Source organism: Canis lupus, chromosome 37, assembly GCF_048164855.1.
Source record: "Canis lupus baileyi chromosome 37, mCanLup2.hap1, whole genome shotgun sequence".
Classification (NCBI taxonomy): domain Eukaryota; kingdom Metazoa; phylum Chordata; class Mammalia; order Carnivora; family Canidae; genus Canis; species Canis lupus.
This window is the reverse complement of record NC_132874.1, coordinates 355383-380324: the sequence shown is the minus strand read 5'-3', so window position 1 is coordinate 380324 and position 24942 is coordinate 355383. Positions and strand designations below refer to the sequence as shown.

Sequence of the window (24942 nt, the reverse complement as noted above, 5' to 3'; positions counted from 1 at the left end):
GCAGCTCCCACTTCGGGGCATAAATATTCATGATTGTTAGGTCCTCTTGTTGGATAGATCCTTTAAGTATGATATAGTGTCCCTCTTCAACTCTTAGTACAGTCTTTGGAATAAACTTTAATTTATCTGATATGAGGATGGCTACCCCTGCTTTCTTTTGAGGACCATTTGAATGGTAAATGGTTCTCTAACCTTTTATTTTCAAGCTTTATATGTCCCTATGTCTACAATGAGTCTCTTGTAGACAGCAAATAGATGGGTCCTGCTTTTTTATCCAGTCTGAAACCCTGCGCCTTTTGATGGGGTCATTAAGCCCGTTCACGTTCAGAGTTACTATTGAAAGACATGAATTTAGTGTCATCATGATACCTATTCAGTCCCTGTTTTTGTCCATTGTTACCTTGGACCTCCTCTCTTTTACAGAGTCCCCCTTAATAGAACTGAATCACAAGAAGTTTGGAAGGATTTCAAACACGTGGAGGTTAAGGACCATCCTGCTCAAAGATGAAAGGGTCAACCAGGATATTAGGGAAGAATTAAAAAGATTCATGGAAACTAATGAGAATGAAGATACAACCATTCAAAATCTTTGGGATACAGCAAAAGCAGTCCTGAGGGGGAAATACATCGCAATACAAGCATCTATCCAAAAACTGAAAAGAACTCAAATACAAAAGCTAACCTTGCACCTAAAGGAGCTGGAGAAAAAACAACAAATAGATCCTATACCCAGTAGAAGAAGAGAGTTAATAAAGATGTGAGCAGAACTCAATGAAATAGAGACCAGAAGAACTGTGGAACAGATCAACAAAACCAGGAGTTGGTTCTTTGAAAGAATTAATAAGAGAGATAAGCCATTAGCCAGCCTTATTAAAAAGAAGAGATAAAAGATTCAAATTAATAAAATTATGAATGAGAAAGGAGAGATCACCACCAATACCAAACCACCAAACGAATTTAAAAACATTATGAGCAGCTATACGCCAATAAATTAGGCAACCTAGAAGAAATGGATGCATTTTTGGAAAGCCACAAACTATCAAAACTGGATCAGGAAGAAATAGAAAACCTGAACAGGCCAATAACCAGGGAGGAAATTGAAGCAGTCATCCAACACCTCCCAAGACACAAAAGTCTAGGGCCAGATGGCTTCCCAGGAAAAACTATCAAACCTTTAAAGAAGATACCATACCTATTCTACTAAAACTTTTCAGAAAGATAAAAAGAGATGGAATACTTCCAAACTCGTTCTATGAGGCCAGGATCACCTTAATTCCAAAACCAGACAAAGACCCCACGAAAAAGGAGAATTATAGGCCAATATCCCTGATGAACCTGGATGCAGAAATTCTCAACAAGATACTAGCCAATAGGATCCAACAGTAGTACATTAAGATTATTCACCATGACCGAAAGGGATTTATTCCTGCGATGTAAGGCTGGTTCAACACTCATAAAGGAATCAATGTGATTGATCATATCAGCAAGAGAAAAAACAAGAACCATATGATCCTCTCAATAGATGCAGAGAAAGCATTTGACAAAATACAGTATCAGTTCCTGATCAAAACTCGTCAGAGTGTAGGGATAGAGGGAACATTCCTCAGCATCTTAAAAACCATCTATGAAAAACCCACAGCAAGTATCATTCTCAATGTAGAAACATTGGGAGCCTTTCCCCTAAGATCTGGAACAAGACAGGGGTGTCCACTCTCACCACTGCTATTCAACATAGTACTAGAAGTCCTAGCCTCAGCAATCAGGCAACAAAAAGAAATAAAAGGCATTCAAATTGGCAAAGCAGTCAAACTCTCCCTCTTCGCTGATGACATGATACTCTACCTAGAAAACCCAAAAGACTCCACCCCAAGATTGCTAGAACTCATACAGCAATTTGGCAGTGTGGCAGGATACAAAATCAATGCCCAGAAGTCAGTGGCATTTCTCTACACTCACAATGAGACTGAAGAAAGAGAAATTAAGGAGTCAATCCCATTTACAATTGCACCCAAAAGCATAAGATACCTGGGAATAAACCTAACCAAAGAGGTAAAGGACCTATACCCTAAAAACTATAGAACACTTCTGAAAGAAATTGAGGAAGACACAAAGAGATGGAAAAATATTCCATGCTCATGGATTGGCAGAACTAATATTCTGAAAATGTCAATGTTACCCAGGGCAATTTACACGTTTAATGCAAACCTTATCAAAATACCATGGACTTTCTTCAGAGAGTTGGAACAAATTATTTTAAGATTTGTGTGGAATCAGAAAAGACCCCGAATAGCCAGGGGAATTTTAAAAAAGAAAACCCTAGCTGGGGGCATCACAATGCCAGATTTCAGGTTGTACTACAAAGCTGTGGTCATCAAGACAGTGTGGTACTGGCACAAAAACAGACACATAGATCAATGGAACAGAATAGAGAACCCAGAAGTGGACCCTGAACTTTATGGTCAACTAATATTTGACAAAGGAGGAAAGACTATCCACTGGAAGAAAGACAGTCTCTTCAATAAATGGTGCTGGGAAAATTGGACATCCACATGCAGAAGAATGAAACTAGACCATTCTCTTACATCATACACAAAGATAAACTCAAAATGGATGAAAGATCTAAATGTGAGACAAGATTCCATCAAAATCCTACAGGAGAACACAGGCAACACCCTTTTTGAACTCGGCCACAGTAACTTCTTGCAAGATACATCCACGAAGTCAAAAGAAACAAAAGCAAAAATGAACTATTGAGACTTCATCAAGATAAGAAGCTTTTGCAGAGCAAAGGATACAGTCAACAAAACTAAAAGACAACCTACAGAATGGGAGAAGATATTTGCAAATGACGTATCAGATAAAGGGCTAGTTTCCAAGATCTATAAAGAACTTCTTAAACTCAACACCAAAGAAACAAACAATCCAATCATGAAATGGGCAAAAGACATGAAGAGAAATCTCACAGAGGAAGACATAGACATGGCCAACATGCACATGAGAAAATGCTCCACATCACTTGCCATCAGGGAAATACAAATAAAACCACGATGAGAAACCACCTCACACCAGTGAGAATGGGGCAAATTAACAAGGCAGGAAACAACAAATGTTGGAGAGGATGTGGAGAAAAGGGAACCCTCTTGCGCTGTTGGTGGGAATGTGAACTGGTGCAGCCACTCTGGAAAACTGTGTGGAGGTTCCTCAAAGAGTTAAAAATAGACCTGCCCTATGACCCAGCAATTGCACTGTTGGGGATTTACCCCCAAAGATTCAGATGCAATGAAACGCCGGGACACCTGCACCCCGATGTTTCTAGCAGCAATGTCCACAATAGCCAAACTGTGGAAGGAGCCTCGGTGTCCATCGAAAGATGAATGGATAAAGAAGATGTGGTTTACGTATACAATGGAATATTCCTCAGCCATTAGAAACGACAAATACCCACCATTTGCTTCAACGTGGATGGAACTGGAGGGTATTATGCTGAGTGAAGTAAGTCAATCGGAGAAGGACAAACAGTGTATGTTGTCATTCATTTGGGGAATATAAATAATAGTGAAAGGGAATATAAGGGAAGGGAGAAGAAATGTGTGGGAAATATCAGAAAAGGAGACAGAACATAAAGACTCCTAACTCTGGGAAACGAGCTAGGGGTGGTGGAAGGGGAGGAGGGCGGGAGGTGGGGGTGAGTGGGTGACGGGCACTGAGGGGGACACTTGACGGGATGAGCACTGGGTGTTATTCTGTATGTTGGTAAATTGAACACCAATAAAAATTATTTTATTAAAAAAATAAAAAAAATAAAAAGTCTTGCGTAATTAGGAAAAAAAATTTTTAAATAAAGTCTATATTTTCCTATAAAAAAATGAAGTGGGCAGAAGACATGAACAGACATTTCTCCAAAGAAGACCTACATAGGCCAACAGACACATAAAAAAATGCTCCACATCACTTGCCATCAGGGAAATATAAGTCAAAACCACATGAGATACCACCTCACACCAGTGAGAATGCTGAAAATTAACAAGACGGGAGACAACAAATGTTCAAGAGGATGTGGAGAAAGGGGAACCCTCTCCCACTGTCGGTGGGACTTCAAACTGGTATAGCCACTCTGGAAAACAATGCAGAGTTTCCTTAAGAAGTTAAAAATAGTGCAGCCAGGGTTACTCAGAGGTTTAGCACTGCCTTCAGCCCAGGGCCTGATCCCAGAGAGCCCGGGATCGACCCCCCACATCGGGCTCCCTGCATGGAGCCTGCTTCTCCCTTTGCCTGTGTCTCTGCCTCTCTCTCTGTCTGTCTCTCATGAATAAATAAATAAAATCTTTTTTAAAAAAAGAAGCTAAAAATAGAGCTACCTTATGATCCAGCAATTGCACAACTAGGTATTTATTCAGAGGATACAAGTATAGTGACCCAAGGGCACATGGACCCCATTGTTTATAGCAGCAATGTCCACAGTAGCCAAACTGTGGAAAGAGGCCAAAGGTCTATCTACTGAAAATGGATAAAGATATGAAATATATGTGTGTGTGTGTGTGTGTGTGTGTGTGTGTGTGTATGCAATGGAATCTTAGCCATGAAGAAGAATGAAATCTTACCATTTGCAATGATATGGATGGAACTAGAGGGTATTATGATGAGTGAAAGAAATCAGTCAGAGGAAGACAAATATCATGTGTTCTCACTCATTTGTGGAACTGAAGAATTTAAATGGAACACTGAAACCATAAAACTACTAGAAGAAACCCAGGAGAAAACCTCCCTGATATGGCAAGGATTTTTTGGATATAACATCAAAAGCACAAGCAACAAAACCAAAAATCAACAAGTGAGACATCAAACTAAAAAGCTTCAGCACAGAAAGAAAAATCAACAAAATGTAAAGTCAACCTATGGAATGGGAGAAAATATTTGCAAACCATGTATGTGATAAATACATATATAAGTATATGAAGAACATATACAACTCAACAGGAAAAAAACCCAAATGATCCAATTAAAATGGGCAAAGGGTTTGAACTGACATTTTTCCGAAGAAAACATATAAATGGCCAAAAGCTACATGGAAAGATGCTCAACAGCACTCATCATCAGAGAAATGCTAATCAAAACCACAATGAGACAAAACCTCACATCTCTTAGAATGGTTATTATCAAAAAGACAGGAGACAACAAGTGTTGATAGGAATGTGGGGGAAAGGGAGCCGTTACGCACTGTTGATGGGAATGTGAACCAGTTCGGCCACTACAGAGAACAGCACGGAGGTCCTTCAAAAGATGAAAAGCTACCATGTGATCCTGCAATTCCTCTTTGGGGGATATACCCAAAGGAGATGAAAATACTCTCTCAAAGAGATGTCTGCAGGCTGTGTTCACTGCAGCATTGCTCACAAGATGTGGAAACCATTTGGGGTGTTCACGGATGGATACGTGGATAAGGAAAATGCAGTGGGATGCTCTCCACCATGAAACAGGGAATCCATCTGTGATACCATGGATGAACCTTGAGGGCCTTGTCAGGTGGAGAAAGACAAATACTGCATGATGCCTTTTGAATGTGGAATCTGAAAGCATTAGGCACATAGAAACAAGGTAAAATGGTGGCTGTCAGAGCTGAGGAGTGGGGGACATGGGGGGATATTGGTCAGAGATTCTAAACTTCCAGTTACAGTAAGTTCTGCGGATCCGATGTACCTCATGGTGAGTACAGTTAACAATACTGTATCGTGATTCACAGCTGATACAAGGGTGGACTTTGAATGTTCTCACCATAGCAACAACACCATGGTAATCATGGGAAGTGAAGGGTGTGTTCACGAAGTTCAGTGTGCTGATCACTTCACAGTATAACGTGTATCAATCAGAACGCTGAACACCTTAAAGTTACACCATGTAACATGTCTCAATAAAGCTGGAAGAATTACAAATAAAGTGAATACTCATGAAGGCAAAATGAAACTTCTCAGATGGTTCTGGCCTTCTCTCCAACCACCGTCGGCTGAACAAATACAGGGAAAGGGTTAGGATTTTATTCAGATAGGATAATGATTTGGCCAAGAGAGGACAAGAAGAGGGGGAGAGGCAGGATGTGTGCAGAGCAGTAACTGTCGTGACAGACCAGGGAACCCACGCTCAAGAGAGCAGTGGAGACAGGTGGCCTTGGGGACCTTGACAAACTTCCCGACACCTGCCGGGGAGGATCTGCCAGGAGGGAGCACATCATCTGTGTGGATGCTGATCTACCAAGAACCAGGATGGGCCGTCCGGGGAGATGGGCTGAGTCAGGGACAAAGCAAAGGCAGTGACCACCACCAGAAGGGGTGGCAGGGAAGGCCAATGACAGGAGGGTCAGCACTGAGGATAACGCCACCAGACCTCAAACCTCTTCCACAGACAAGGGCTTTCTCCCCATTTTCATGCTGACCCTGAGAGTCACAGGTTCTGGAGCTGCCCAATGTCTCTCAATCCCAGAACCAAACCCTAAACCATCTAAATGCTAGGAATACTAGTGACAGGGAGGAAGCCTGGTGCTACCTGAGGCCTCCACACAGCCAGGGACACATCACCATCATGGGCCTCTCCCTCCAGAATGTTCCCCTCCCTGACCTGGGGACTCTTCCCTGAACAACTCTATACAGGTGCTAATTATGGGAGTGAGACACAGCTCCCCTAGGGCCCCATCCTCTCAACAACAGGGAGAGTGATTAGCATCAGCTGTAGCTGGCAGCAGAAATAGCCTTCCAGATTCTAAAGGGACAGCAGTTGTAGAGCAGGGATGCTGATGAGCCACTCGCTGGAGAGGAAGCAGGGGAATCCACTCTCCTATATAGTTTCTGTGCTTAGGAAATGTGACTCAGCATCACTCCTCAGGGTTAAAAGGTTTCCGTGTCCTGTCACCTTTTCATTCATTTGACAAATATTTATTGCAATTAGAGCCAGAGGGTGAGCCAGGAGCCAGGGAGGTCATCTCACTAAGACTCCTCCTTTTACACATAGAAACACAGAAGCGAGGGTAATGCAGTGACTTCTCCGTATCAAATAACCAGACTATCCAAAAGCAGTTCTGCTATGGGGGACCCAGGGCTCCTGGCTTCTAGCTCAGCATTCTGCTAGACGACTCCAGGTGTCAAGACCCATGGATCATGACCATCACAGCAGGTAGAAGCAGGACCAGCATGGACATTGGCAGCAGCCAGAAAGAGGGATTCCCCACAGATTAGCACTGAGTAGTCAGCATCTAAAGGTTATACTCACAGAAGTATGGTCCCTGAAACAAAGAAGGTGAGGGATAGCTCTAATCTACCAAGTGTTGGTTCTACCAAGCCTGGGGTATTGCACTTATTCTTAGGCACTGCACCCTTTCCAAGATGGGGAGAGAGGCTCAGGGGGAAATCTGTCTTCAAATACCTGAATCTCAGATTTCCACTCTGGCCCCTAGGAATACAAGCAGAACCCGGGAAGCAGCCCAAAAAGCAGATTTGGGAATAAGACAGGCCTGACTGCATGTCCCACAGGCCACTGACTAGCTGTGACCTTGGGACAATCTCCCCTTTCTGAGTCTAAGTTTGCTCATCTACAATGTGGAGAATCTTTCTCACCGTCCCCGCCCCCTCCCCCCCCCCCCCCCCCACAGAATCTGCTAAATACGTCAGCTAAGGTAGGACTGACTAGCTTCCTCAAGTCAGGACTCAAGTGTGTAAATGAGACAGCGAGGTGCATGCCCGCACGCTGCTCCCGTGCGCCCCCTTTCCCTTCCCTGCAAGCCCACCCATCTCCCACGTGCTCCTTTCGCCCCAGGATCTCCTTCGCTTGCAGGGGCTAAAGTCACCTTTTCACTCTGTGTCCTTCCATTTTTTTTATTTATAAATTTATTTTTTATTGGTGTTCAATTTGCCAACATATAGAATAATACCCAGTGCTCATCCCATCAAGTGCCCCCCTCAGTGCCCATCACGCAGTCACCCCCACCTACCACCCACCTCACCTTCCACCACCTCTAGTTCGTTTCCCAGAGTTAGGAGTCTCTCATCTTCTGTCTACCTTTCTGATATTTCTCACTCATTTTTCTCCTTTCCCCTTTATTTCCTGTCACTATTTTTTATATTCCCCAAATAAATGAGACCATATAATGCTTGTCTTTCTCTGATTGACTTATTTCACTCAGCATAATACTCTCCAGTTCCATCCACGTCGAAGCAAATGGTGGGTATTTGTCGTTTCTAATGGCTGAGGAATATTCCATTGGATACATAAACCACATCTTCTTTATCCATTCATCTTTCGATGGACACTGAGGCTCCTTCCACAGTTTGGCTATTGTGGACATTGCTGCTAGAAACATCGGGGTGCAGGTGTCCCGGCGTTTCATTGCATCTGTATCTTTGGGATAAACCCCCAGTAGTGCAATTGCTGGGTCGTAGGGTACTTCTATTTTTTTTTTAATGATTTATTTTTTTTTAATTTTATTTATTTATTTATGATAGTCACAGAGAGAGAGAGAGAGGCAGAGACACAGGCAGAGGGAGAAGCAGGCTCCATGCACCGGGAGCCCCACGTGGGATTCGATCCCGGGTCTCCAGGATCGCGCCCTGGGCCAAAGGCAGGCGCCAAACCACTGCGCCACCCAGGGATCCCGGGTACTTCTATTTTTAACTCTTTGAGGAACCTCCACACAGTTTTCCAGAGTGGCTGAATATTACTCAGCCATTAGAAATGACAAATACCCGCCATTTGCTTCGACGTGGATGGAACTGGAGGGTATTATGCTGAGTGAAATAAGTCAATCAGAGAAAGACAAGCATTATATGGTCTCATTCCTTTGGGGAATATAAATAATAGTGAAAGGGAATATAAGGGAAGGGAGAAGAAATGTGTGGGAAATATCAGAAAGGGAGACAGAACATGAGAGATTCCTAACTCTGGGAAACAAACTAAGGGGGGTGGCAGGGGAGGTGGGCGGGGGGTGGGGGTGACTGGGTGATGGGCATTGAGGTGGGCATTTGACAGGATGAGCACTGGGTGTTATTCTATATGTTGGCAAATTGAACACCAATAAAAAAATAAATTTATAAAAAAATAAAATGGATTAAAAGAACTGCTGTGACATCTAGAATATTGCTTCAGAAATGTGAACCAAAGTCACTCAAAAAATTACATGACTTTTCCCTTTTTGATGATTGGGAAAAAATTCATCCACTCTTAAAGGACAATTTGGAAATACTTATATGTATTTCTGGATTTTTTCCATTATGTTCCATTGATCTATGTGTCTGTCCTTATGTCACAATGACACTGTCTTTATTCCTCAAGATTTATAACAAGTGATAATTTGTCCTTTACTTTACCTGGATGTCCTGGCATGAACCAGACCACGGGCCCTCTAGAAACATCAGTGATGTGGAGGGCCTTGAATCTTCATAGGGTTCATCTCCCACCCTCTGGAGCACATTTGTCTCACCAATCCTATCTCATCCTGCTTGATTAACAAGATGTCATCAACATGATGGAACAATGTGATGATTTCTGGAAGGTCCAGAAGGCCATGTCCAGAGGATGCTGGAGCTGCCTCATATAGTCTCATGAGAGCTGACGTAGATTTTCAGGCATTTTGCAAACCGGTTGTTAAATGACAGCCATTATTAAAAATGAGTTAGTGTAAACTTATAGTAATTTATATTAAAAGCAGAGATAATAATCAAATAAATATTTATCAAATTTTTCCACCTTTTGTGCGCATATTTTCTGAGAGCTCTAAACTGTACTTTTACCTGTAGGAATTCCAATCTGTATTGGGTCGATATTGGCTTAGGCAGATGCGCTAGCAGGCCGTCGACCGGGGGTCTTGAGGAGATACCCCTTGCTCCGCCTGGAGGACAGGGTCCTCATCTATAAAGAGGGCTGACTGCCAGCCCTTCGGGTTACTTTCTATTTTGTCTCTGTGGCCACATTGGAATGTTTGTCTATGTTGTTGGGTCCTTGTTAATTGTCTTTACTGTCTGTGTCTTGGTGTGGATTGGGGACATAATAGGGCAGACACAAACCACTCCCCTGCCTCTTATGCTCTCCCACTTCTCGGATGTTAGGGAAAGAGCTCATAATCTGAGCACAGACATATGGAGAGATTTCAAATGTATTGCATAGCAGAATGGCCAACCTTTGATGTGGGATGGCCCCGAGAAGGAACTTTACCTACCTATTATCTTACAGGTTAAGGCCTTGATCTTCAGGGACAAACCGGATGGCCACTCTGACCAGGTGCCCTACATCCTGATCTGGCAGGACATGATCGAGAACCCCCTCCTTGGCTAAAACCATTTTTACCCCACAAAGCAGGACCTACCAAGATTCTAGCCCTGCGGAAAGCTGAGAAGGAGACCGATTCTAAGTCCCAAGCGCCCCTTTATCCCGTCTTCCAGGATTCCTGCCCCCTGCCCAGGACCTGATCCTCCTGCCGCCCTACCGGGCAACCCCTCCCCCTTCTGCCCCTCCATTGGAGGCACCGGGGGTTGCAGAAGGGACGCCACCCCTCCCTGATGAGGGAGTCCTTGTGCCCGGGCCAGCAGTAGGGACACGCGGGTGGACCCACTGGTGGCCCCACCTCCAAATGCGGGGCCAGCCGACTCCACCGCCCTTCCCCTCCATGCCATGGGGCCCCCCCGACGAGACTGGCGGACAGCTAATGTTATATTGGCCGTTCTCACCAGTGATTATAATTAGAATATAATTAGATATAATTATATCTAATTAGATATAATTAGAAAACCCAAAATGCAAAGTTCTCTGATAATCTGAGAGATCTAATCGGGCTTTGAGATACTGTTCTCTTTACCCACCAGCCTGCTTGGGATGACTGCCAACAGCTCTTGCAGGTTCTCTTCACCACCAAAGAGAGAGAACTAATTCAGGCAGAAGCCCGGAAGTCTGTCTTGGAAGAGGACAGACAGCCAACTCAAAACCCAGACCTCATAAATACTGCCTTCCTCTTATCCCACCCCACCTGGGACCACAACTCAGCTGAAGGTAAGGAGAGACTCCGGGTCCACCGCCAGACTCTAATGGCAGGTCTCCAGCCTGCCGCGTGCAAACCTACCAATCTGGCCAAGGTCTATGATGTAAAACAGGGTAAGGATGAGAGTCCAGCAGCCCTCCTAGAGAGAATCATAGCGGCTTTTAGGCAGCACAACCCTATGAACCCAGAAGCCTCGGAAACAAAGGCCGCAAATATCATGGCTTTTGTTAACCAGGCCACTCTGGACATTAAAAAGAAATTGCAAAGAGTGGGAGAGAAGAGCTTGCAGGACTTAGTAATAGTAGCAGAAAGAGTTTATAATAATAGAGAAAGTCTGGAAGAACAACAAACCAAACTAAGTGACCGGCAGACCTGAAACCTGGCCAAGATCCTGCTGGCTACAACCATGGATGACCCACAGGAAAAATGGAGGCACCTCAAGAAGCTGGCTTCAGGGACAGGTAAGGAGGATGGCCCTGGTCCCCCTCGGGAGCGCCCTAAGCTGAACAAAAAACAATGTGCTTTTTGCAAAGAAAAGGGTGTGGGTGAAAGACTGCCCTAACAAAAGACCTAAGGCCCCTGCCAAGATCTTGGAAATGGAGGACCTGGACGATTAGGGGAGTCAGGATTCGGCACCCCTCCCAGAGCCCAGGGTAACTCTTAGAGTGAAGGGGCAACCTGTTGATTTCCTAGTGGACACTGGGGCACAACATTAGGTTTTATTACAACCCCAAGGGAAATTGGCAAACAAGATTTCACGGGTGCAAGGGGCCATGGGCACCAAACAGTTCTCATGGACTACCTGAAGAACTGTGGGTCTCAGCATGGACCAGGTATTCCATTCCTTCATGGTCATCCCTGAGTGCCCCTACCTGTTGTTAGGTCGGGATTTGCTCACCAAGATGGGGGCACAAATTCACTTCCATCCCGAAGGGACAAAAATCCTAACCAAAGAGGGGCACCCAATTCAGGTGCTTGTCCTGAGTTTAGAAGACGAAATATCGTCTCCATCAAATGCCCTCAGCCTCAATGACTGACATTGACCACTGGCTGCAGGAATTTCCCCAAGCGTGGGCAGAAACTGGGGGAATTGGGCTGGCCTGGCACCGACCAGCCATAGACATAGAACTAAAGCTGGGGGCAGACCCTGTCAGGGTCCGCCAATACCCCATGCCTCTTGTCTCCCTAACCCAGACTGGGACCCCCCTCTGCATGACTGTCAAGAAATTTTGGCACAGGTGCACGGAATCAGAGCTGATCTCCAGGACCAGCCACTGCCGAACGCGGATGCCACCTGGTACACGGACGGCAGCAGTTTCGTTCAAGAAGGAATCAGATACGCAGGGGCAGCCGTAACCACGGAAATGGAGATCCCATCCGGGGGCACCGACCCTGCCAGACACCCTCAACTATACTGATGCTGACTTACACTGGATCAAACGCTTGCCTATGACCCAGTGCTTGCGTGGCTGGTGGAGGGCCGCAGACTCCAGCATCATCCTGCCAGAGGAACTAGGACGGCGAGTCCTATCCAAGATGCATCGGAATACTCACTCATATGGGAACAAGGAAGATGGAAGACCTCATACGACATGCAAAGATCACTATTAAAGACTCTCGAAAAAAAAATTAAAAAAATAAATAAATAAAGACTCGAGCAAAGATCGAGCAGATCGTGGCAAGCTGCCACTCATGCCAGTTAACTAATGCCACCGCCCATGGATCTAACTTGGGTGCCTGGCTCCGAGGGGACCGCCCAGGAGCCTACTGGGAAGTGGACTTCACTGAGGTAAAACCTGGAAAATACGGATAGATACAGGTATTTACTAGTGTTTGTAGATACTTTTTCAGGATGGACAGAGGCATTTCCCACCAAACATGAAAACTGCACAGACTGTGACCAAGAAACTGCTGGAAGACATCTTACCGAGGTATGGTTTTCCTGTTAAGATTGGATCAGACAACGGCCCAGGATTCATCTATAAGGTAACACGGGGAGTGACACTAGTACTTGGGGAAGATTGGAAATTACATTGTGCATATAGGCCCCAAAGCTCAGGACAGGTAGAGAGGATGAACAGAACATTAAAGGAGACCTTACTAAATTAGCCCTGGAGACTGGCGGGGACTGGGTGACTCCCCTCCCCTTCGCCCTATATAGGGTGAGGAACTCCCCATATAAGATGGGATTTACCTACTATGAAATCATGTTCGGTCTTCCTCCACCTATTATCCCCAATTTAAAACCTGAAGTGCTTGCTGAATTTGATGATCACCAACTTCTTTTCTCCCTCCAAGTGTTAAAACGAACCCAAGAACAGGTGTGGCCTAAGCTGAGGGCCCTCTACGAGACTGGGCCACCCCCGGACCCCCATCGATATCGGCCGGGTGACTGGGTGTATGTGTGGAGATACCAACACCAGACACTTCAACCTCGCTGGAAGGGACCGTACATCGTGATCCTGACCACTCCCACCACTCTCAAGGCCGACGGGATTACTCCCTGGGCCCACTACACCCACGTCTGTCCAGCCAGCTGATCCACACGCTGTTCTCAAGGACTTTGTTCCAGAATGGAAAAGCCAACCAGACAAGGACAATCCCCTAAAGCTAAGACTGCGCCGTTCTCACTTATTTCCCACCTCCCTAGTCTGAGGTTGTCCTTCAAAATAAAAGGGGATTAGACTTAGTTTTCTTACAACAAGGGGGGGTGGTGGTTATGTGCTGCCTTAAACAGGATGTTGCTTCTTTGCTGGGATGTAAATGGGAGTGAGAACAGCAACAAGATTGGTTCGCATCCTGGTTTAATCATTCCCCCTGGCTCACTCTGAGAGCAACCTGGACCCATGATTGGGTCCTTCCTTAGGTTCCTCTGAGAGGGGGAAATGTAGAGGCCGAGAAAATTAAGGCCATTCCATTTTAAGTTCAGCGTTAGCACAAGTACAGCCATCCCAGGCCCCTGTGAATAAGAGCAGAACTTTACCTTACTTCAGTTACAGGGGAAAAAAACAGCTTTCAGTTTAACGCCATAGAAAGCCCCCTATTAGAATGAGAACAGAGCTCAATGCCCTTGAAAGCCCCATATCAGAATGTAAACAGAACTTGAGAAATTCCTCCACCCCTTCTGGAGGTCCCCTAGACCAGCCCATAAAACTAAGCTGGAACCCACCTTGGGGTCCAAGTCCCTGCTCCGCTGTGTCGGGTACACTTGGACCCAAGCTCGAGCTTGTTAATAAACCCTCGTGTGTTTGCATCGGTGTCGGCTTTTTGGTGGTTTCTCAGATACGTAATCTTGCGCACAACACTCTGACCTCTGGGGCCTCACCTTCCCTGCAGGGACATGGTGAGCTGAGGTTGGCACACAGCCTCTGCAGCCAGCCCACCTAGGTTCAAATATCAACTCTCGTGCTCACTGACTGTATTGTCTGAGGCAAGGGATGTCATCTTTCTCTGCTTCAGATTCTTTGTATCAGAGGAGAGGGCACCCAGAGCAGCTCTGTGGGCAACCAGAGATGAACTGGTAACTGTTTGGCAACCAGCTTGTTTGGGGGAGACACAGACCCTGCCTGATGGGCTGACCAATTTCCATGGCGTACTCCCGCCATGGCTGGTCCCAGCTGCCAACGGCATAATCCTCTCTCACAAAGTCCCCAAAAGTTACCAGTCAAGAGCTCGTATGAGCTCGCTCCAGCACATCCGATGGATGTGTGCCTCGGAACGTGCCTGGTGGTTGGCACTAACAATCCTTCATAAGACCGGTGACCCAACAGCCATTCCAGGATACCTACTGCTCTTTGGCAAGTCTTCCTCCTAATGTCCACATGGAGGCACCAGTGAAGAGTTTTGTCATCACTGGTGGCAGAGGGGGTTTTATTCTGACTCTGGGTAAGTAGAAAGTCTGTTCTTCTCCTAGGAGACATCCATTGCTACCTGGCCCCCGAGAGAGGAGCACCAGAGTGGAGGATAAACTGGGTCTACACTCTGGGCCTCACATCTACTGGCAGGTTGACCTTCGCCAAGTTTCTCAACCTCTAAAACTGTTTACTTCTTGATGCATTTGGAATAAGAGCACCTTGTGTGCAGGGTTGCTGTGAGATCCTGGTGATTGGGTATATGAGAGGCCATGGGAAACAGTCCACAGGTGGCAGCTACCAATAGCCCCAGCAAGTAGCTCTGCATCATCACAATCTCCTGTGCGTGGACCCCCCAACCCATGCCCTGGCTCCCAGCACACTGCTGGCTGGCACTCCTGGGGCCCAAGAAAGGAGTAAATGCAGAAACCCCTGAATGACAGGGTCAGGGTAAATTAAAGAAAGCAGAGAAGACAGAGACAAGGGAGAACAGGTGAGGGGTCTGGAAGGGGAGACCACTTACAGAGGCTCAGGAAGGAGGGAGGGGAGAGTCAGGAGAATGTGAAACTCAGAATGCAAACAAATTGATTAGGATGATAGTTGAGGAGTAACACAAACAGCTGGCTTCAGTTTAGGTCACAAGAACTGGATATCACAAGGGAAGTAAAGGAGAGGACCCTGCTCCTTGGCGTGATGTTTTGTTTTAGGGCAATGAGATGTTCTGGAGACTGATGGTGTTGGTTGCACGGTAGTGACTATACTAAAAAGCACTAAAAAATAATAATAATAAAAAATAAAAAGCACTAAATTATACATTTTCAAAGGGTCTATGTAAACTCTCTCTCCAAAGGAAAACAAAGGAATAGTCTATTAGAAATTCAGCATGGTGATTCCATCTGGGGTGTGGGCACACGGAGCTTCTAGACACTTGAAACATTCACTCAATTATTGGTGGTCATGCCCAGGGTTGACTGTCTTACTCATTAAACTGTAGAGATATGCTCTACTCACACTTTTGTAAATGTATACAAATATGACAAATATTTAAAATATGAAAACAAACCAGGGAAGATACAGCAGCAGAAATCTCTAACAGGATGGAGATGCAACAGGATGGGAACACGTGTTAGGAGATGCTCAGGCTACCCTGCAGGCCACTAGGGTACTTCTGCCAGCTGCCCCCATGTCAAGCCGTCCTGAGGCCGGGGGTCATTGGCTAAGGCCAGAGAATCACCAGTGGTTCAGCCTCCTGCCCCATCCATGGCTTGGCCTTTTAGGCCTAATGCTCCTCTTTTTTTATAGAAAACATATAGTCACCTCCTCTAGGAAGCTTTCCCAATATATCCACCCAAACTGGCCCTTCAGCTTATTATAGACCCTATCCCCTCACTGAGTATGTTGGTATTCCTGACCTTGGAGGCTCGAGGTCTTCAATAATGTTCCTGTGAAGCCCTCAATGATTTTAATGGGCTTGGGGCCATGCTTGCCTCCTGCCTGTGAGCTTCCCAGGACGTGACTGGGCATGTGGACCAGATCCCCTAGCCAGACAACTGGCTTAGCAACTTGAGCAACCATACTGGTCTGTGAATGGGGTCCTTAGACACAAAGGGAAAACCTTTCTGGGCAGCGCAGGTGGCTCAGCGGTTTAGCGCCGCCTTCAGCCCAGGGCATGATCCTGGAGACCTGGGATCGAGTTCCACGTTGGGCTCCCTGCATGGTGCCTGCTTCTCCCTTTGCCTGTGTCTCTGCCTCTGTGTATGTGTGTGTGTGTGTGTGTGTGTGTGTGTGATGAATAAATAAATAAAACCTTAAAAAAAATAAAGGAAAACCTCTCCATAGACACAACATTCTGTCTCAAATCAGGTTCCTTGCAAAAAAAAAAAAAAAAAGGCACACAGAATACATGTAGTATGAATAGCTCTCCAAAATTCATTTGACAAATAGAGAAGTGATCAACTCTACAGAGATAGCTACAACCTAAAAATCCATTATAAAAATACGTTACTTTGCTGGTTCTTCCAACAAATGCATAGGGACGATACAACACTTGGAACAGCACTCAGAACACAGACGCATCCACCATGTGGTCCTGAAGTAATCAGCTCAGTACTGCATGCTTTCCAGTAGCCTCCGCTGTGCTCAGCCCATCAGCCTGAGGCCCCCGTGTCCAGCACCGCCTGTCCCCCAGCAAGTCCTGCTGCCCCCAAAGCCTGCTGGACAGCACTGCCCAGGAGGAACATGAAGGGAAGGAGGTGCAGAGTGTGGAGGTGGAGTGCCTGGTAAAGGACACGGTGGAGACAGAAAAGGAGATATGTACCTGGGGTGAGCTGACCAGTACCAGGGGAGGTTTGGGACAACAGCTCAGGACACACCGCCCTCATCCTTCCAGGCTGGGGCAGGAAAATGGGCAACCAGAACTCCCCTGGGGGCTTCCTCCTTCTGGACTTCTCTGAACACCCAGGGCTAGAGAGAATCCTTTTTGTGGTTGTCCTCACTTCCTGTTGTGTTGTTCCTCACTCTGGTGAGCAACACCCTCATCATCCTGCTGTCTGTGCGGGACCCAAGGCTCCACTCCTCGATGTACTTTTTCCTCTCCAACCTGTCCTTCTTGGACCTGCGCTTCACCACAAGCTCCGTCCCCCAGCTGCTGGTCAACCTCTGCAGCCCAAAGACCACCAGCTTCCTTGGCTGCTCTGTTCAGCTCTTCATCTTTCTGTTCCTGGGGACCACAGAGTGCATCCACCTGAACATGATGGCCTTTGACCTCTACATGGCCATATGCCAGCCTCTGCACTATACCATCATCATGCCCCCGTTGCCTGTGCCGGCAGCTGGCGTCCATGGCCTGGGCCATCAGTCTGCTGGAGTCGGTGGTCCAGACACCACCCACTCTCCACCTGCCCTTGTGTCCCCACCAGCAGGGGAATGAGTTCGTGTGTGAGGTCCCAGCTTAATCAGACTGTCTGGTGGGGACACCACCTACAACCAGATCCAGATGGCTGTCACCAGCATCCTCATCCTGCTCATGCCCATCGGCCTCATCCTGGTCTCTTACTGTGCCATTGCCCAGGCAGTGCTGAGGATTAACTCAGCCAACCGGTGGAGGAAAGCATGTGGGACCTGCTTCTCCCCTCTCGTGGTGGTCACCCTCTTCTACAGATCAGCCGTCGCTGTCTACCTCCAGCCCCAGAATGCCTATGCCCAGAAAGGGGCATAGTTCTTCTGTCTGTTCTGTGCCGTGGGCACTGCAGCAATGAACCCTCATTTACACCCTGAAAACCAAGGAGGTAAAGAGGGCTGTCAGAAGGTTGCTGGGGAAGGACAGGGATACAAGGGAGAGCTGAGCCCGCTCCGTGTGCTTTCCAGTCCAGAAGCGGTCGTCAGGCTCCTGTCAGAGGAGCTCCCCACACCTGTGCCCTCACCCATCCCCCCACGCCCATGGACGATGGCTCTGTGTGTGTGTGTGTGTACGTCTGCATTTCTGTGTGTGCCCTGCCTGCGCGACAGAGCCTGGGCTGATGAGGGATGCACATCTCCATGTGAAGCAGTCTACAAATCAGATTACTTCCTCTTTGCTTTATTTTGTCTTTAATGGTCCTTGCCTCCACCATGATGTGCCTAAATCATCTGTCATAACATGGTTCCACCCCCATTTTGATCCCCGCCACATCATTTGCTTCTCTGCCCAGCTTTTCCACTTACTTATATTTTGCATTGTCCATCCACTCTTCCTCACAAAGGACAGCAGGAGGGCAGCTGAGGTCAGGCCAGCTCTGAAACCAGCCCAAGAAATGCAATTTAGACCGAAGATCCAAGCCATGCCTGCTCTCTTATGGTCTTCAAGTGTCCCAGCTCCTTAGCTTGGGAACAGAGGAGCCAAGGGAGAAAGAGGCGAGGGTCACCTGGGCACCTGCATTTCTCTCCTCCTACATCAGAGGACACCTGTGTGCCACTATATCTCTGCTCTCTACCGGATCCCCATGGGTGACTTCGGGACCTGCATTTCACTGCTCCACATCACTGGTCACCTCAGATCCAGCCTTTCTCCCTGCCCCCAACTCACAGGTCATCTCGGCCTCTCCATTCCCTCCCCCCGCCGTCCAGGGATCACCTCGGCCCTTCCATTCCTTCCTCTATTGTGCACAGGGTCACCTCGGCTCCTCCATTCCTTCCAGCAGCATCCACTGGTCACCTGGGACCCTCCATTCCTTCCCTGGCGTTCATGGGGTCATCTCTGCCTATTACTTCCCCTGTCACCTCGACCCCCCCTGCCTCCCCTAGTCTCCACTGGTCTGTTTGGCCCCTCCCCCACAGAGTCCAAGGTCACCTCGTTGCTTGCACCCCCTCTGCGCACCCAGGAGCCCCAGGTCGACCTCAGAGCCAGGGGCGCCTCTAGCAGGTGGGCTCTGGCGACCTCTGCCGTCGAACGGTGGCATTGCGCCTGGCTTCAGGGCTGGGACTTAAGACCCCCTTGGAGGTCATCATCAGTCCCACTCTCCACTCAGAGAGATGGAAATGAGGACACCGCCGTCACCGAGTGTTCGTGCCTGGCATAGGACATTCCAGGGACCATGGAACGAGCTTACCACATGCGGACTCATTGGATCCCTGTCACCAGGGAGCAGATCCTCTTTCCCAGATGCACCAGGTAAGACCCAAGTTGAAGCAGCAGCTTTGGGTCAGTGATTTGTCCCCGGGAGGCTGCCTCAGGGTCTGTGCTCTCACCCTGTCTTCTGGTTCAAAGAGGCTTCTGCCGCCAGATCAGAAGTCTCAGCCTCTCAGTAAACTCTGAGGGAATCATCCCAATCTAGAAATACACATGGAATACACATGGAATCTGAGTGTCCATGTGAGGGTGTCCTTCCTGGGAATCAGACTTCATCCAAAGAATCCCACGTGATCAAGAAACAGCAACTGCTTGGAAGAAGTCTTCTTCTAGCTCCTGGCTGTGCTCCTGGCTTTGATCCTCCACTAGTTTTCAGGCTCCCAGGAGGCAAGAACCAAAAACTGCCAAAAACTGGCACCAAATTAATTCTATGAATGAATGAATGAATGAATGAACGAACGAATCTCTCCAAAGCATGTGTAAAGCATTCCGGGGGTCCTGACCACACAGATGCTGTCTCTCGGCTTTTTCACGGCAATGACAACACCAAATTCTCTCTGATACGTGCTGATGAAATATGAAAAAGGAAAAATCCTACTTTTATTCTAGTCCCAACACAAATGGCTTTGGCTGAAGATTGTCCCTGCATCTGCTCACAACAGCACATTGACTGTGTTCACCCCAATCTTTCCAGTCATCCATGTACTGTAATGTCAGTATCTCCTCAGCCTCCTATTAGACTATGTCCTGATCTTACTGTAGATCCCCCATCTGGTGTTAATATCCTCATCTCATCCCTACACGTCATGCGAACTCTAATCCCAGCTTTCAAGTCACTTACATGATTTATCTCATGACCACCTCTGCCCTTTCTCTCATGAGTACTTGGAAACCTCCACCTGCCCCTCAGCTCCATAAACACAGAAGCCCTAGTCGGGAGATGCAGTGGAGAATTACATGAAGGAGTCTGATTTGAGGAATAAATGATTTAACACAGGCATTAGAACTAGCGTTCTGTTCTGAATTAATTCTACATGTGAAGTTATTTACCAGAAGCTTAAGGAGAAAATCTTTTCTTTAATAAATTAATTTTTTATTGGTGTTCAATTTACCAACATACAGAATAACACCCAGTGCTCATCCTGTCAAGTGTCCCCCTCAGTGCCCATCACCCACTCAACCCCACCCCCTACCCTCCTCCCCTTCCATCACCCCCAGTTCGTTTCCCAGAGTCAGGAGTCTTTATGTTCTGTCTCCCTTTCTGATATTTCCCACACATTTCTTCTCCCTTCCCCTATATTCCCTTTCACTATTATTTATATTCTCCAAGTGAATGAGAACATACACTGTTTGTCCTTCTCCGACTGACTTACTTCACTCAGCATAATACCCTCCAGTTCCATCCACGTCGAAGCAAATGGTGCGTATTTCTCGTTTCTAATGGCTGAGGAATATTCCATTGTATACATAAACCACATCTTCTTTATCCATTCATCTTTCGATGGACACCGAGGCTCCTTCCACAGTTTGGCTATTGTGGCCATTGCTGCTAGAAACATCGGGGTGCAGGTGTCCCGGCGTTTCATTGCATCTGAATCTTTGGGGTAAATCCCCAACAGTGCAATTGCTGGGTCGTAGGGCACGTCTACTTTTAACTCTTTGAGGAACCTCCACACAGTTTTCCAGAGTGGCTGCACCAGTTCACATTCCCACCAACAGTGCAAGAGGGTTCCCCTTTCTCCACATCCTCTCCAACATTTGTTGTTTCCTGCCTTGTTAATTTTCCTCAGCCAATTTGAATGCCTTTAATGTCTTTTTGTTGTCTGATTGCTGAGGCTAGGACTTCCAGTACTATGTTGAACAGCAGTGGTGAGAGTGGACATCCCTGTCTTGTTCCTGATCTTAGGGGAAAGGCTCCCAGTGCTTCCCCATTGAGAATATTTGCTGTGGGCTTTTGGTAGCTGGCTTTTAAGATGTCGAGGAATGTTCCCTCTATCCCTACACTCTAAAGAGTTTTGATCAGGAATGGATGCTGTATCTTGTCAAATGCTTTCTCTGCATCTAATGAGAGGATCATATGGTTCTTGGTTTTTCTCTTGCTGATATGATGAATCACATTGATTGTTTTACGAGTGTTGAACCGCCTTGTGTCCCGGGGATAAATCCTACTTGGCCATGGTGAATAATTTTCTTAATATGTTGTTGGACCCTATTGGCTAGTATCTTGTTGAGAATTTTTGCATCCATGTTCATCAGGGATATTGATCTGTAATTCTTTCAGGAGAAAATCTATCCTAAACTTAATTATAACCCTCAAAGTGTCCAGGGAAGAGAAGGATGGTCAGAGACATCGTTCCAGCTTAAGAAACTGAGTTTGAGGCTGTTAGCCTTAAAAGTAAGAACTGTCAGTTATTTTACCAGCACAAGTAGGTTTACTCAGGAATAAAAAAAGAATTGCAATCTGGGACCCACACAGTGCAGCAAAATGGTGGTCAAGTCCAGGGAGCACAGGAGAGGCACACTTTTCTTTTTTAAGGACAAATGGGTGAGAGAAGAAGGCTGTTATGAAGTACCCATGCATCGCAGTAGACAGGGAATCAGAAGTCTGCCGGCTTCTCACTGCCGGAGCTGCTCTGGGGGTGGGGGATGAGAAAGCTCCCTCCCTCCTGCTGGAACAGGAGACTGGTATCCATCTGCTCCATCAAGTCCCCATAAGGTCCCCTCCCTCTCTTCCACCTGTTGGGGCTGCTGCCACCAGGAGTGGTGGGGCTGAATACCCCCCCTGCGGGCCTCCCAGCTCTATGGCTCCTGTTCATAAAACAATCAAGAGGTCACAAAGTGTATGAGTGCTTGGGTGTGTGGGAACCAGAGGATTCCTCCTGGAGGTTGGAGCCACCGCAGTGGGAGCAGTTAATATGAAATATTTGCCAAATTACCGTGTGTAAAGAGCTAAGCTGTCTTATGTGTGACAATAGGAAGCTCTGATTAAGGAGTAAGGCAGAGATGTTAGGGATGCAAGTCAGCTACTGAATTGGGTAACACTGGAAAAAGGGTCCCTTACAAATGCTTGAAGCCCGTGAGATTTAGGTCCCATGAGGAGGGGCACTTATCTACCCACCTAGTATAGCACTTGAGTTGGAAGCATTTAAGGGATGGCATTGGGGAACCTCAGCGTTTCAGCTGCCTATTCAGGAATGGGCATCAGTTCCCTTCTGCGGGGTTCACTGCATCAGGAGACGTGAATGCACAGGGCCCAGCTCCCATGTACCCTCCCGCCCCTGGTGGAGTCAGGCTTCCTGTTTTGTCTGTGCAGAATTACCCCTGGAGGGGACCAGAGGACGCCACCAAAATAGGCATCGTTGGCATATGGATTATTTTGAGCCAAGGCCACTGAGGTCCAGCCATGCAGGAGGAAATGCACATCTGTGAAGGTGCCATCCTCCCTGAACTCCAAGACTCCTCACACCTTCTGTCAATGGTAAAGTCATTGACTGAATTCTGCATAACCAAGCTTACTCTGCAACCCTCGTGTACCACACCTCCCCTGACCTCGCTCCTCAACTACACTGAAGCCCAAGCCCCTTTCCCTTTGTTGACCTACAATGGTAAGCCCCCCTGTAACCCACCTCTTGGGTCACTCATCCCTGGTTTCCCAAGTGTATGCATCTTTCTCTTGTGAACCTCTCTTCTGCTTGTCAGTGAGTCATTAGTGATTCTACATGGTCCTGCTGGAGAACTTGAGATGGGTAGAGGAAACTGACCATCTTTCTTCTCCTCTACCCCTCTCCACACACACGGAGGGGGCACTCTGCCTGCTGCGGGGGCTGTCACAGTGCCCAGTCCACAAAGCCTCAGTAGGTTCCACCCCAGCAGCCGCCGATGCCAGGGCTTACCTTTCCTGAGACAGCCTCTAGCGTTTCCTTCCTTGCTCCAGGGTACCATATAAGGGGATGACATATTGGCAAAGTGATTTCTTCTGAAATCACTGCTGTTTGGCAGTGCGAGGGGGAAGCCTGTGCTCTGACTTCCCTTATGCTAATGGGCCATGAAATGCAAAGGAACAAAATTCCCTGGTCCAAAAGACTGAGTGAATAAACCAAAAGACATTAGTCCAGAGTGGCCTGAAATGACAAAGGACCGTGGGAATGTCTGTGGTTGGCAGAAAAAAAAAAAAAAAAAAAACAGTGTAGGGCTGCCAGCCCTGAAGTGTCCAGGAGTAGAGGCCTAATAAGAGTCTGAACGCAGCAATGAGGCAAGACTGGGTGGTCAGCTTTGGGTGTAGACAAGCGGTATGGAGAGCGGGAATAAACCTGGCTTTGGAGAAGGCAGACCAGATGCAGCAGGTGATGTGCAGAGGCAGCTGCAACAGCATATGTGTCCCATCCCACATGGTTTTTTTATACTGTGATGCTAATCCCAAGAGGAGGGGTCTGTGTTTCTTCCCCTGGACTTGTAAGGCCTTGTGACTGCCTGGACCAATGGGATTTGGCAGAAGTGATGCCACGGGACTTCCAAGGCTTTGCCAGGAAAAAAGACACAGGGTCACCCTAGCTGAAGCTCTCCCCTCCCATCTCTCCCAGGACACACCCGGTTAGATCCCAGCCACCGAGTCACAAGGAATCCCAGCCCACGTGGAAAGGCCACGGGAGGGCTCCACCTGACAGTCCACTGAGGTCTCATCTGACAGCCATCGCCCAACTTTAGACCTTCCCAATGACTCCGGCCCCAGCCTTCAAGCCTCCCAGTGTCTCCCCACCATCCACTGTGAGTTCCTGCCCCACAGAAACCAGGAATAAAATATGACTAGTGTCTTAAGCCACTGTTTAGGGTAACGGGTTCTACAGCAGTAAATCCCAACACATGCAGCTTGACGGTGGGCTCCACTCCTTGTTGGTGCTGTGACCCTGGACAAGGGCTCCCTCTTTGAGCTGCAGTCTCCTTGCCAAAGTATATGACACCTTCCTCCTTACAAGGGCTTTCCCAAGCCTCACAGCTGAGGACCACCAAGCCCAACACTGCTGGTTTCTCTCCCACCTCTTTGCTTCTGTACTCTGGACCTTCCTTCTGTTTTTCCACAATAAGAATGTGCATCTGTGAAGCCCCCTGCCCAGAGGAATGCCCGACCCAGCAGCATCCCCAATCAAAACTCGTTTGTTGAAACGATAACAAAAGCAGCATAGCCCAGAGTGCTCCCACATGCTGTGTGTGAGTGACCAGGCAGGGAGGCCAGACCCCGGTGGGCTCCAAACCCTGCCTGGGCGAATGCTGTCTGAACGGAGGCAAGGCTGTGGTCTCACCACTGTCCCCAGAGGCCTCTGCCAGCCATCATTCAGCTGTTCCCCGACTCTGCTTGCTCAGGAAGTCTGGCTTGCCCTGGGTCACTGCAGCACTTCTGATTCTGTTTGTTATTTACACCCCACCTAAAGTGCAAATAAAGTAGGAGGTGGTGGGATCCCTGGGTGGCGCAGCGGTTT

General features: G+C 47.4%; 1 protein-coding gene across 1 annotated transcript; it reads left to right on the top strand.

Annotated features, from left to right (window-relative positions):
• Nucleotides 1-17265: 17265 nt before the first annotated feature.
• OR2H2 (olfactory receptor family 2 subfamily H member 2) lies at nucleotides 17266-18206 on the top strand. Its single transcript, XM_072813902.1, is given in 5 exon segments — nucleotides 17266-17367; nucleotides 17369-17680; nucleotides 17682-17802; nucleotides 17805-18123; nucleotides 18125-18206. Coding segments are annotated over 5 exon segments (936 nt in total).
• Nucleotides 18207-24942: the final 6736 nt, after the last annotated feature.